General features: G+C 35.6%; 1 protein-coding gene across 1 annotated transcript in view; it reads right to left on the reverse strand.

Moving 5' to 3' along the window:
- Positions 1-13,763, reverse strand: part of JADE1 (jade family PHD finger 1) — a gene marked incomplete at its 3' end in the record, with an annotated part of 123,162 nt that extends 109,399 nt beyond the window's left edge. Inside the window, exon 1 of the mRNA XM_079534201.1 lies at positions 13,609-13,763. Coding sequence (XP_079390327.1) covers positions 13,609-13,633 — 25 coding nt within the window. The 5' untranslated portion in view covers positions 13,634-13,763. The remainder of the gene's footprint in view (positions 1-13,608) is intronic.
- Between the last annotated feature and the right edge of the window lie 1,538 nt (positions 13,764-15,301).

A 15,301-nucleotide genomic window follows, 5' to 3' on the forward strand; every position in this document is an offset into this window, starting at 1 on the left:
TTGCCTGAAGCAATTATACAATTTTTCTTCTTCTGTTACTGTGTAGCATCCATCACAATCAGAGTGTTAATCTCTAACTGTAAAAAGCTTAAAATTTCCTCCATTTTTATATTAACTCTCACCCCTGAATGGGCCTCCTAAACACTGCTTTAACAATTAAAATCTTTAATAATGATATAAACAAGAAATAGAGGAAAAGTATGTGTCATAAGCAAGAAAACACATAGTTTCTGTACCATGATTACACTGAGATATGACACACACACACTGCCTATCCAGAATCACCAAATCAGAAGCATCTCCAGATATGTCTTGGCACAGCTGAAAAAGCTAGAAAGCCTAAAATCTAGATAGCACATTAGCAGACATTTTCAGAATTTTAATTTTAGCATTAAGTACTTAATTTTGCATTTAGCCTATGACAATCTCCTATCTGCTCCCTGATTTGATTTTTATTCGTGGCAAATACAACTCTCGTATTGCTTTTTATGCAATAAATTAGGCAGCTAGATGCCATCTGTTTCCTGTGTACAAGTAAGGAAAAAGGGCCTCTTCAGGAGAGTTATTCAGTCATTTGTGCTGAATTCCTACCCTAAGTTGCCCTCTGGGTGGTAGGAAAGTTTTTTCTTGAAATAATCATGAGCAATTCTAGGAATTCTCCTAATACAGGCACTTGCCTCCAAGTGCTTTGAATTAGTGTGAAAAGCACACAAACCTGCAAAATAATGCCTGTCTTGCATGAGTAATCCAGCATCATCTTGTTTTGTTTTGTTTTTTAATATAAAATCAAGTAAATAATGGCAGAATTTTCCCTAACATTGTCATGTTCACATCCTACATAGAAATGGCACATAGTTGATGTAGAACAACCATTTACTCCACACTTCAACTTCTTCATGACCAAATTTATCACTGGCCTTAGCTTCATCTCCTTTTTTTGTCAAAAAAAAAATCTAGAATTTAAATATAATCCAGCCAGGAAGAACAGAGATTATTTCATCATTAAGAAATGATAATTCCATTCCTCTTGTGTTGTTGTGGTATGAATATAGGCACCAGCAAAAAGTCTTACTGCCAATTGTGTAAAGTTTTTTGGAGCAACTAAACATCAAATAGTCTTAAAGAGCCCACTTACAAAATTTACACTTGAAATGCTTGTACCAATGTTGGAAGCCTTATTATTTTCAAGCAGCTGATCTATAGATCTTCCCAATCCTTAACAGTATTGGTTAAAGTACTGCATCATTCATCAGATAAGGATAGCAACTACTTAATTTAAAATGAGTCTAGGTAGTTGAAAGGAGATGGAATATTTTCTAGTATGAGCCAGAAATAACATCACTTAAAGGAAATAGAATTGCAGGGTAGTAGATAGTAAGGAGGGAAAATGCTTGCATAATGATAAGTGTGAAAAAGAACATTCAGAGCTTCCACACAAGTAATATTTTCACACGGTCTTGGCTCCAATTCAAGACTACAGACACAAACATATATGTAAAAAAAACATACAATCCCCTCCTGGTATGGAATTTAAAACACAAATAAAAAATCCTTGAATATTAATCTAATACTTATAGGCTACTTACTATGAAAGTTCACTATTATATAATACAAAAAAAACAATAATATTTTGCTGCACTGTAGAAATACGTTTGGTCTGACAATGCATAGAAAAACCATAAACTAGAATCAAATGTCTCATTCAGTAAGAAATAGAAAATCCTAATGATTTTAATTCTTAAGGATGAGGCAATAATTTTGTTCCCACTCTTACAAGATAAACGCATGTAAACGCCTGCAGGTAGTATGAAAAAACTCTTTGTAGGAACATTCAAATGACAAGATTGTCAGCATAGCCATGAACTTAAAAGAACAACAGCCTTAATAAGTACACGGATAAAGAAGGTTTTATAATGAAGTAGAGAATAAGAGTCTGTGGTAAGTAAACTCCACAGAACCTGGAATAAAATCAAGGACCTTAAATTGAAAAAAATGCTTCAAAATGACACTGAACAAAAAAGTACCCTTCAGAGTTGTTTCAATCTAACATTACAATTTTTAAGGTTTCACTTTATGTTCATATAATGCTATAACACAATGGAAAATACAATAATGACAGTAGAATTACAAAGTCCTAGGCTGCAGCAAGTGAGAACATACTCAAATACAGCCATAAACACAAAACCAAAGGACACACCCACACCTACTTACCTTAAATGAGGTCTAGCAAGGGGTGCATCCTGGCTCTAGCCCTTCTGCTCACTCAGATACACTGCATGCACCTGAGCTGCCCTGGGTTGGCTCTGCCTTCCCACCAGGTACTCAATCACTGCTTTAGTCTGTGACTTAGCAGTTCCACTATAGTTTGCAAATCATTTTTACCTTTACAAAAAAAAAAAAAAAAAAGAGTAAAACCCCCAAAGATTAAGCAGGTATTCTGACACTGCTGTTTCTATTTTAGCTCTAATGCATAACAGACCATAACAGAATTAGTTTGCTACAACTTACTGACATCCACAAACGCATTACAGCTGTCTACCTATATAAACACCATGACCAATAGATGAATGTTTTGGGATGAGATGTCAGTGTGTTTTGCAGCTAAACCATGCATCTGTATAGCTTGGCCTAACAAAGAACTCTTTCAAGTGTGTAACAGCAATCATAAGACTTCTGGAAGGGAATGGACACAGGCATGTTAAAACAGCTTTGCTCTTTCTCCATAGAGTTATTATGGTATGTACTACTGCAGTGTACAGAAGAGCCTGTGTAGGGTAAGCAAGAGCTACCTGCACGTTATCAGTCATGGCTTTGAGAACCACTAATGTGGCAAGTTGGAAGGAGTGAAGAGGAAAATATATTTCCAAACAGCAAAGACAGAAAAAAAGTGAAGTTTTCAGTCTAAGTAAAGTCTAGAAGAATATTTTCCCTTCGTTTTAAACAGTTCCTTTGCTCCTTTTCAAAATGCTAAGACAGGCATAAGAAGTTTAGGTTTTAGTTTAAACTCAGTCTACAAACAAGAGGAAAATGTTCTTTGTCTTGTTTGCATGGGGATCAGAGCCACAGTGACTACAAGCATGCATTAACCATGAAATAGCCTTCGTAATGATTCTAAAAACAATATTAATCATTACATTTCTTTTTTTTTCTTTTCCTTCTACGATCATTTTTAGGCATAAACTTTTATCATTGCTGTCTTTATCTTTCATCATCATTCTGTATTTGGGATAACCTTTAAAAATTTCAACCAAACAAACAAATTTTTGTTTAGCTCCAGTAGGTCCAAGTTTCACAGTGTTAGAGCCTATAACATTATTATGGACTTAGAAAAAAACACATGAGCTTTTTCTGTTACTCCCAACTTATATTAATTAATTCCTCGTTACACAAATAGTCCCATATGTTGAAAAGGTAAGTAAAGAAGAATCAGGCTAATGGCCTGCTGAAAAAACTATACATTTATAAATTTACTTATTTATTTAAAAAAAGATTGTCAGGCAAAATAATGTAGTCAGACTCTAACTAGTATTCATCACTAAAATCATTGTGTTTGGTACACTGATTTTCAGACCAACAGAGATGTTAGTTTAAAAAAAAACACACAGCATACCCCATTATGTATCTGTAAACAATGCCATGGAACTTTTATGAGATATTTTCTAGGCTAGGGAGCAATAAACACTCAAATACTGCTTTACTTACAGTGAAAATGCAGCCCTCTTTATGAAAAGGTATAGCAGCAGATGAGAAAGCACAACAGAATGTGAAGAGGAATACTCTCCAATTAAAAGTGAAGAGTATTATGAGACTGATTCAGTTAGAATTAGGTCGAGATGGGAGAACTCAGGCATCATCTAATAGACAAAACTTCCCATTCTGATGAGAGTGAGCACATTTAAGCTTTCTTCTCCTTGCTGTGTCACTCCTTAGGGCGTACAGACCAGCAAAAGGAAAATATCAAGCAAAAAAGCTACACTAATTAAGAATAAAGATCACTTTTCTAGATAGATTGTAATTTTAACAATATACACCAATTGTTCTAATTGTTCTAAGTTAGTAATCCATATTCCTTCAGATATTTCAGTAATCAGAAATGAACCAATTTTTGCATTAGAAGACTTCTATATGGTGGGAGCATACTTTTCATACCTGTCCTACATCATCCAGAACAGATCTGTTGGAGTTCAGTACACGCCAACAGCTTTTAAGACAGGGGGTGCCTTCTATCAATTGTTCAGATTCACTTCAGCTCAGAGTGTGGCAATAAGGCCAAAAGAAGTTTAGAATTTATTACAGAAAATGATTGCTGTTGAGGGACCGGTCTGGCATTGAGCCCTGGAGAGCCGAAAGCAGCTCCCCTCAACTGCTGGTGTACACAATCTCCATTGTTCTCTCAGGTTTCACAGCTGCAAAGGTTGTTTCCTCTTCCAGAAAGCAGCTCTCCTCTCTGCAAAGCTGCACAGCAGCTCCATGACAGGAAGCTTTTTTTTTTTCATTTCTTTGGCGGGGTGGGGACTGACCTTGTTCACTCTTCATTGCTTTTATCACCCAGCCCAATTAATTTAACATTCCATGACTCAAGCAGCTCAGTGGATCTCAGGTAGCTGGGGCTTGATAATGCATTTCCTCTGTGCTAGTCTTGACACAAATGATGTGAGAGATGTCTTTTAAATTCTTTAATCTTTCTTATATTTAATAAAAATAAAGCAATGTAATGGTTAGAAGGTAGGCCAAGAATATATGAATGAAATATGTTAAAGCCTGTTTAACTGATTAACTGTGTTTCTTGGAGACACTCTTGCCTACATGTGCTATTTATTCCAAACAGTTCTTATCTAGGAGGAACCTTTAGATAACAGGTTTTTTTTCATGGAGGGACCTTAGGCTAGACGTCCTTCCAAATCCGTTAGCAATGCAATCCCTCTATGCACCGGTATTCCCTCAAACTGCTCAGCAGGAATCTCCTGCAGTCCCCAAGTGACGTAGGTCTGAAAGGCGGGATATTTGTGACACAGGGAAGCTGTGTTCTGAGCTAATCTCTAGAGTTTAAAAAGGGATGCCATAAACCTTGCCATAAAATGGAACCTGCAGACACGGTTTCCTAACACCCTGCTATGGCATAGTGCCATCCCATGAGTACCAGTGGTTTCCAGCAGAAAGAGGGGGCAAAGGGGATGGAAATGAAATGAGAACAGGTTGTTTCAGAAAAGAAGTGAAACCCCGTTTCATCTGCTATGTTCCTGACATAGTAGAATATTCAAAGCAACTTACCTGTTTACTTAATTACCACCTCACGTTATTATCTTTGGGTGCTTTCCTGTTCTTTTCAGACAACGAATGTTAAATCTAGACATGACCACTCCAGAAATCTTAAACATAAAAAATAATTAAAAATTTGGATCTAAATACGACACCTGACTACGCATAACTCTAACAAAAAGAGTAAAAAATGAATAATTTTTAAAAAATCTAATGTTAATAGAATGTCTTGATTTACTCACAAATCATCTCTGTGAGCGAGGTATTAGAAAAGAAGAACAAGAAAAAAACATTTGTTTTACTTGACAAATCTGGTGGTCTGAGAAAGGCAATATGCCATTTTTTTCCTTATGAAGTGATTTCACAGAATGGTTTCATGTTATTTCCATATAGTCCTATTCTGCTCCAATAGGAAGTGAAATAATGTTGATCTATAATGATTTGGAATCAGAATTGCAGTGGAAACCTAATCTGTTGTGCTTCTGAATGCTTTGGCTATGCATAAGCATAATTTTATCAGTCCAGTATGATTAGTTACCATACATTCCCAAATAAAGGCATCACTAAACAGCAACTGCTGAAGTCTGAACCTAATTTTTTGCAATAAAGGAGTAACAAAATATTATCCAGATTACCAACTACTCTGTTCTCCAAGACAGATCACAATCTCCATGTCTGCTTTGGTTAAATATTTTTGGACATGACTGGAAACTCTTTCGCTAAAGAAAAAGTGTCTGCCTATATTAGATTAGGATTTGGCAGCAAACTCTGAAATATTATAGTCTGTCATATCATATGGCACTAGGGATTAAGACTTTTCACATTCCTTTAGTTACACATGCTAGCAGAACTCAGCACAAATTCTCACATCCAAAGGAAAAATGGTTCATTTATATTTTCTGTCTGAAGCTGAATGAGCACAAAAAATTCTGGCATTTTATTTTAAGGGAAAAAATCCCTCAGTTTTTACAGTACAAAAAATAACTTGGCCTACTTCCATCTGGGATTTCTGTGTTGCAATAAAAATCAACTTCTTGAGATAGGGTGCCCACATTCCCCAAAAATGCAGGAAATTTAGGTATTCAAACCAGCAAATTTAATGGACTGTCTCCTAGACAGCACTAAGTGATGTCAACACAAAACAAAAAACAAACAAACAGAACAAAAGGATCTAATTTTTGCCACCCATAAGCACTTAGGGGTTTATCCTCATTCAAAGTTCTCAGTTACCAACTCCCTTCCTTCTAGTGCTGGTATCTCCATCTCATCAGCTCCTTCTAATGAAAAACAAAACAAAATTCACAACATTCCCCAATTTGCAATCTTTAGAAACTACAGAGTTGAAGTGTTTACTTTTTTAGGGAAAGATGCATATTCTAATTCCTCCTCTGAGTAAATGATTGATTTTCTTCCAGGCAAAAATTGAAAATATTTTATGAAGATCTGTATTACTAAATATCATCCTAACATGTACAGAATGAAATACTTTATACAGATAAATGTCTTTATTGCACTCTACAATGCAATTTACTGTGCATTCTCTGAAATGGATGTAATCCCACAAATATTCATATAATTTTTTTTTTTTTTTTTAAGCAAGCTGGTGGGGAAAAAAAAGCCCCAAGAGAGATGAACCAAAGCGTTTGAAGGAATCTGTTATCCAGTTCTTGCATATTGAGGCAGCGTCCAGTGATGGGACTGTAGTTTATCTCCAATGCCATGTGTAACCACCAATGTTAAGCACCATATGGAAGTAAAGCCACATATTTAATCCATTCTTTAACAACTCTGGAAAGGAACATCAAATCTATGTTGTTTTTTTTTTTTAAACAGTAACATATCTGGAATAGAACTGATTTATTTTTATTTTTCTATGCTGTGAGTTATTACTCTAGATTTCTAAAGGGAATGAACAGGTTCGATATTGCTCTAAGAACCCACCTGCATTTAGAATAAGAAATTTTTTAGAGCTATGAGATATTGTCCAGAGTACAAATGGAAAAACTAAGAGTTATATCCCATCTGAGGCTGAAATTAATATATTTGAACCTTCTTTTTCACTTCTGCACACATGGAATATGTTTAATATAATTCTCAGTGTCTTTAGACTTCTTTAAAGTATAACTGAGAAAAATTTACCGTCAGAAGAAGGAACTGTGTATTCACACAGGAGTAATTACTTTTAGTCTTATTTCACATTTTAGACTGAAACCTAGAAAGCATTTTCATTGCCACCATAGAGAATCTGGCAATAAATAAAACACCTCTAACTTGCAATCACATAACCTCTAACTGATTTTTAACATAACGTTACCTGTATTATAACAAGACTGTAAGAAGAGCTGCAGGAAGACCAATTTTAAATAATGCTAGAAAAATAAGCTTCTATTAATTCTCTATGCTTCATGTACTACAGCATTTTAGAAGAAGTTTGACCAACTATCCAAGTTCAGAAAAAGTTGTGGATCTCTGGTAATTAGGAATTAGAACCAAGCCACAGTGTATCTGACTTTTGTCAAGGCAGCCTATTTTACAGATAGTGTTAGAAAATAATCTGCAGTTTTACAGAGCATTACAAATGATGGTGAAGGCTGACAGTGCAGAATAATCACATCCTCTTAAGGTAAGTGGTCCTTATCTGACTTTTCAAATGTGAGATCAGAAGATATAAAGGAATTTTAATAGAAATTTTTGTTATTTAAAATCAACATTTACAGATAAACGCACCCTGCATCTCAGCACTGTTACAAAGATAATTCTGCGTAGAGGTCCTTGCTGTTTTATAGATTCCACCCACATTTGCTTGTTTTTCTGACTAGATTTTGATCCACGCAACCATTGCCTTTTTGGACTAGATTTTAACCAGTGAAACAGATTTTGCTGTTAACATGCTTAAAGTTCCTTCAGACTAACTATAGTAAATATGCAATATCCTTCAACACAATCACAAACTATTTCTTTAGATCACTATGCTGCACAGAGTAAAAAATAGATTATTCTATGGAAACAAGATTATTATTTGCTGTGACAGGGTTTATGCCTGATACTATTGGTTAATACACAGGACATGCTGTTATTTGGTCTTTTCATTCAGATCAGTGCTCTTACTCCCCTAGGTGAGAAGCAAGTACAATTGGGCACTGTCATTCTGATTCTGCCAACAGGTTTGGGAATCATTTGCAGTGCAATCTGCAAAATATACCATTTTTTATGACTGAAGTCTAGGGACTATTTTTCAGAAACAATTCAGCTGAGTTTCACTTTTTTTCCCCTTAAGATCATTGACTTAAATTATTCTTCCTTTGCTATCACTGATTATAATTATATGAAAATCTTAGATTCTTAGTGTCAAAAACATTTTCTGTTGCATTGTCGTGAAAATTGATATTCTTTAGCACATAGTGTAGATTAAGTCTGTTCATAACTTGCATGTTTAACTCTGCACTAACATGTTTTCTGCTTTTATACTTTAACTTATATAACTTATATACTAAGAATAAACTAAAACACAGAGTTGTTCTATGTAATATCCAGTTATAACAGCATTATAGCCAGGAAATTAAGCAAATTATATTTCATAAGCTCAGAACTCTTGTTTGAACTACATCAATGAAACACAATTGTATGCATTTGCTTCTGGCAATGATAGAATAAGACATCTTGTAAATATCTGCACTACCATTTTAGTGTCTATGTTTGACTTCTCTATTGAATACCATTGGCTTTCTCTTGCTGTTTATAAAGGAGACATGCTCCATGGGGAGTTGACAGGCAGCAAAATTAATCATCTCAGGGTTCTGTTGGCATCAGAAATCACTCAAGCTTTGCTTCAAGAGACTCTTAATGTATTTACAACCCATAGTTTACAGTTCACTCCCATCTACTCTATATATGGGTGACCTACATAACATATGTATGACAGCCAGTAAAGACTCAATATATGTTGACAGTGAGCTGTCTGATGTTAGGACCCACACTCTAATCAGATCTGACAATGACTTGGATGAAAGTCTTTATCATATAGCGAAAACTACAAGAGCAGCCCACTTAACGCTATTTGGAAAACACAAACTGTTTAAAGTGAAACGAGATAAAAGTAACTTCAGACTTCAGAGATAAGAGTATCATTTGTGGGCTGTTTGTTTTGTTTTTAATAAACACTGCTGTTTCTCTTTATTAATACATTTATTCATCAACAGATTTCCACTTTGCTCAGAGACTTAGGTAATCTCAAGCTACGTTACAACTGTGGTTACAGTAGCCTTGTTCTGCTCCCAGCAACTCCACTCCCTGGTCCTTCTTTCTACTTTTTTCATCATTCCTTGTACTTTCTGATTTTGAAAGTCATTGCCAGTAAGCACAGGATTAATGAGACTAAGAAGCTCAATCCATTCATCCTTGCAGCTTTTTGGTTACATGCAAAACATGATCCAGCACTGCAAGATGAGAGCAAAACCAAAATATTGCTGGTTTTGGCTAAAAGCAGTTATTTCATTAGCCAGGAAGATCTCTGGCATGCATATTTATATGACCACATTCCACCACATGAGCTTTATTTCTTAATAGTAAAGGATTGATAGAATCACAGAAAGGTTTGGGCTGGTATATGGAAACTGCTGAATCACGGCCTGAACCTCTGATTGATCACCTGAGGCGAGCACTGAGTCAGCCAAAGGAGCACAGGTGAAGGCAATTCAGCTGTGCTGTTGGAAGGGGTGGAGCCTGGCTGCACCTCTCCTAGACTCATTTAAGAGCTGACTACCAACTAGAAAGGATCTCTTCTAGTGATTCACTCTGCTGGAGTTTCACTTAGTGAGCCCAGGATACAGGTAAGGGTTCTATTTTTTCTGATTTGGTGTATTAACTATGTAGCTAAGCTCTCTGGTGTACCTCATAACTATAACATCTGTAAGTTCATTGATTGTACAGCTGTCAAGGAACTTTAAGCCCATCTAGTTCTTATCTCCTGCTACAGGCAGGGATATCTCCCATAGACCAGATTGTTCACAGCCCCATCAAAGCCCATTCAAAGCCTCGTCTTTAAATGCTTCCTGGCAGGGGGCATCCACAACCTCAATGGGCAATCTGTTCTAGTGTTTCACTGTCCCCACAGTAAAGAATTTCTTCCTGATATCTAGTCTAAATCTACACTCTTCCAGTTTAAAACCATTTCCTTTCATCCTGTCACTCCCTACCCTCTTAAAAAATCCCTCCCCAGCTTTCCTGTGGCTACACTGTTACGACAAATACTACACTATCATAAGAGTTGAATAAAAGCTTGTTCTTAAATGTACATCACAGAAGAGTTTCTGTTAATATGTAAGGTAGTGTTTGTAGCAGGAATAAATCAAATGCCTCTGGATCAATCTGTACTTCTTTAGGAATAAGATTTTCCTATTTTATTAGCTATACTAAACTTGTGCCTAGTTAAAGTAATTCCACTTCCTTTTAATTGCAGACAGTCCTCCTGTTGCAAAGGCAGTTCAGTTGCTGTGGATTCTCTAGTGGCATTTAGGTTTCTAAGACGGAGAATTGCACACCAAAAAGAAAACTGGAGCATTGTGGGATGATGTAGGTGGTATCTGAGCACCAAAATTCTGGTTCTGAAAATCCTATCCCAACAAAGAAGCTTCTGAGGTTAATTTTTTTTTATTTTTTTGTAAATTGTGGAGAATGTTTTTTACTATGAAGAATGAAGTACAGAGGATTGGAATGACTGAGCCTATTCCACTCCTGAAGTAAAAGTTTTGCAATCCTTAAATATATGGTACTAAAAATAAAAAGGGTTATGACATTGGCCAATTCTTTCATACTGATTTTTTTTTTTTTAAATACATTGAAAATAAGAAACTGTCAGAAAAAAATTCTGGAGCACAAAAATCACTTGTTTAGTCTTTCACTAGCCATTTGTCAATCAGCAGATTCTGGAGGCACATTTATAGGAGGAAATCTCTTAGGATTGGATACCCAGAAGCCCTCCAGCTCTGTCAAGACATTAATTCATGAGGAGACCAAGAGTCTATGCCTCCAGACACACAGCTGTAAGCAAGCACACCGCTCGGTACTGCCTCCTAGTGGAAGCAATAAGATCAGTTTATGCTCATCTGTAGTATACTGTCTTCTCAGTCTGTGCTTCCTTCATAAACTGAGGGATTGTAAGTGTTTGTGAAACAAATTTTTTCAAAAGCTACGTGTAATTTTATAAACTAACACCAACTGTGTAACTGTATATCACTATTTTTGTGAAAATACAATGGAAACAGACCCCTGGATGTAAATGTGAGGAATACAACACAGAGCACTATAAAATGTGCCAACACATTTTTTTAGAATGAATTGTGTATTTGAAGTACACTATTATATGATATAATGGTATTAAATTAACCTGTTTTTGCAAAGATGTTTGACAATCCTTTGTAAGTCACATTCTGTTGTCTGCAAAAGAGCACCAAGCAACGAGTGCTTGATTCATGAAAAAAAGAGATGAAAGAAAAACCAGTCTAAGAAATATATGTGAATGGACATCACTAAAAACAGTATGTCTAAAAAAAAAAAAAAAAAAAAAAAAGCAATGCCAGTTGTTCACTGGTATTCACTCTAGAAAAAAATACACTGCTTGCAATCCTTGAAAACTTTTTCCTCATTTGCTTTTGTTGTGAAAGGGCAGTGCAGAGTTGGGCAATGAATCTGATGACTCTTGGAACTTGCTGAAGACTTTCTGACAGACAAAAAACTAGAATATTTAAGTTTTTTCTCCACTGAGAAATCCTGAGCAAGGGATTAAGGGTGTACTGCAAAAGCTTGTTAAACTTTAAGCAGAATCTATGGGCTCTGGAAATATTGAGAACACTCATAGAAAGTGTTAGGTATGCACATGTTCATTAATATTGCTTTATTTAGCTAAAAAACTACACCTGATTTGAAAATGTTTTTTAAATGTGTAAATTTCATTTCAGATTGTAACCTCCATGCTCCATGGTTTATCGTTTAATTGCAGTACAGGTCAAGACAAACTCTAGTACAGCCAAGAGAAAAGGCCTATTACATTTTGAGTTCTTCTCTGATATCTAGCAATAGATCAGCACAAATTAGAACAATATTTGTAAAACCAGATATATTCTTAGAGACAAAATGCAAGAGTTTACAATCACAGCAACCTCAATAGTAGCAATTCCAGAATGAGAAATGAAAATCTGAAATGTATAACAATGTATAAATGCAACTGCTGTTCCACAGTCTGCAGTAGTCATCATTTTGTAACTTCAATATGTGTGAAGTACCTACCATGACAGTGTCTTAGACACACTTCTCAAACTTTCTAGACTAAATTTTACATAGATTGCAACATAAAGCACTTAAAATTTAAGAAAAGCTAGTTTTAGGCTGATATTTTAAATGTCAGTCTCTTTATGCTTTCCAACCTATACAGTGTAACAGCATGAAAATAACAGGTTATTGTAATTGTACACCATGTCATAATGCATTCACTTGAAATGGCAAAATTAGATTTACTTCCATAGGAAGAATAAAGTATTTGATTTTAGAAGCTTGTATTTATCAAGAACAGATTATCTAAAGGCTTTTAGCAAATCAACTTTTTTTTTTTTTTTTTTTTTTTTTTTTAGCTAGCAAAAGGTTAGCACATTTTCCACAGAGTTTTCCACACTTACAACTCTGGCACTGGTGGTAGTAATGGAAGTGATGTTAGAAGGAGGGTTCAAGGCATTGAGGCTCAAATTGCTGTCATTACTGTGGGAAAATGCTACATCTAGTTGTAGACTCTCAAACAATCCATTTAGCCTGATTAAGTTTGATGAACCATTAAGATTCAAATACTGTACCTAAGTAGGATTTTCTGGAAATAGACTACATAAATTTTTAATGTGCCTTGAAACTCACACTGTTCAAATGTAGTCCTCTATACCACACTTGTTTTTAAATTGAATTATGTAGTATTTTGTGGCATTTAATAAATTTAATGATGAGAAGAGAGAATTTTTTACAGGCGTGTTTTAGAAGAACTACGAGCATGCTGAGAACTGAGGACAACTCTTCTAAGCTTATATTCACAGTGACCTGAGTTATCTCAATTTCAGAATGAAAATAAGCTGAAGCATTTAACTCAGGTTTCCATTTCCTATTCTAGAAAGTAAATTGTTTGAATATGAATAAAACTTCTTCCTCTTGTAGTAATGAATTGTCTTGCCATTATTCAAAGGGTCTTTTACAGACAAAGAGCTACACATCACCAAACACTGGGAGTATTCTCTTATTGTAGTTCATGCTTATTTCTTACAATAATACTAACTATGTATCTGGCAAATGTAATCCCAAGGAGTTTGAATTTACTTTCTAAAATATGCAATTCCCACATACAGCCACTGGATGGACTTATAGAGCTAGTGTATATTTTTGGTTGTAGACAAGACACACAATTAGGTGAGCAATTCAGAAGACGTTTCCCTTCTGGGCAGCAAAAAAAGTTTCATTAGAAAAGGCCTGAGCCTACAAAACAAGATACAAGAAGGGCTTTCAGTCCCTTCTCTTCTAGTGGTCTGTATTTTTCAACACCGCTAGTTTAAGAAATACTAGGCTGTGGAAATGAAAGAATGATGGGAAAACTTTATTCTAAGAGAACACGTAAGCCAGTTGTAAATATTACTTGGTACTTGGATTACTTGGTACTAAAGTTCTAGGATAAAGGCACTAAAAATTGAACTGAAAAGAAACAGTTTGGAAACAGAAACGAATCAGAATTATTTTAAATTCAGTCCAATTTTTTGGAAGTACACTACTTCAAAATATTCATACTCTTTGAGAATGATTTTGGGAAATATTTGCTTTAGACATTTCACTTTTAGACATTTCACTTTTTTTCCAGAATAGGAATCATATGAAAATTTGGATTTTAGTGCATAGCATATGAAAAACAAGGCTTGCATTAAATCATGTGTAGGTGTGATTCCACACCTTTCTGCACTTGTGTAGCTAAGTGTAGTAGGTATCGGTTGTGGCAGAAAAACTCACTAAATCTACCCAACTCCTTGAACTTCAAGTAAGCAGGGTCATTGGGGAGGAACAAAGTTAAGCTGAGAAATGAAAGCATAGCAAAAAAAGAGCTCTTGTATAAATCTCTCTGTACCTGCTGTTCTAAAGCTGAGGCAGTGACAAACACTGACAAGGCCCCATCACTTCCTTGACAGTATGTTCCAGTTGTAGGCTGCGTGACTACACTGTTTTATCTCTTTATTCCACAGTCATCCCCTCCGTTCTGTCCCAAATTGTTCAGAATGGCACCAAACATAACTTCATGCTTGAATTTCTTTTGTCTTTATACTGTTAAGTACAAACTACTGTTATATGTAGACTTTCTGTAGAGAATGAATATCCTCTGACTACTGCATGGGATGATCTTGCTGAGTGTATTGTTATAGCCAGGATGAATGAGATACAGCTTTACAAAGCATGTGAGCAGGGAAGAAAGACTGTATCTGGTTCTGGTTCAGTGCTACTGTCTACTGCTTTCAGCCCTCTTCTGGAACAAAATGTCAAAGGAGACTACAAACATCTCAGCTATCAACCTATATTGATCCTATTCAAAATCTTGACCCTGAGAACAGTAGCTCTGTAGGTAAAAGGAAAGCTGCAGGGAAAAAAAAAAAAAAATCATTCTGGATCTCCCTGGTATTTTGCTGCTTTCCATCATATTCTTTAAATTCATCATTTTTAAAAAAGCAAATCAAGTCTGATGCAGGGCCCAGAACACACTAACTGAGCAGCCACATTCAAAGTTGTACTTTGTTCTTTAACGCCATCCTAAATCATGAGGTGACATCCATGAATTAATTGCCTGTGGTGATAGGAGATGGAATAAGACCTCTTAAAATTAAAATAATCATAGTGCCCATCATTGGATACTATTTGGAAAAGAATGCAATATTCCTCTAGCGTGCCAGGTCTTCTGAATGCCATACGCTGTCCTGATCTCAGATGGGGGAATAACATCTGGAATAAAAACCTTGCAGTCAGTAATGGAGATTGC

The sequence above is a fragment of the Tetrao urogallus genome (genome assembly GCF_951394365.1).
Source record: "Tetrao urogallus genome assembly, chromosome: 4".
NCBI lineage: Eukaryota > Metazoa > Chordata > Aves > Galliformes > Phasianidae > Tetrao > Tetrao urogallus.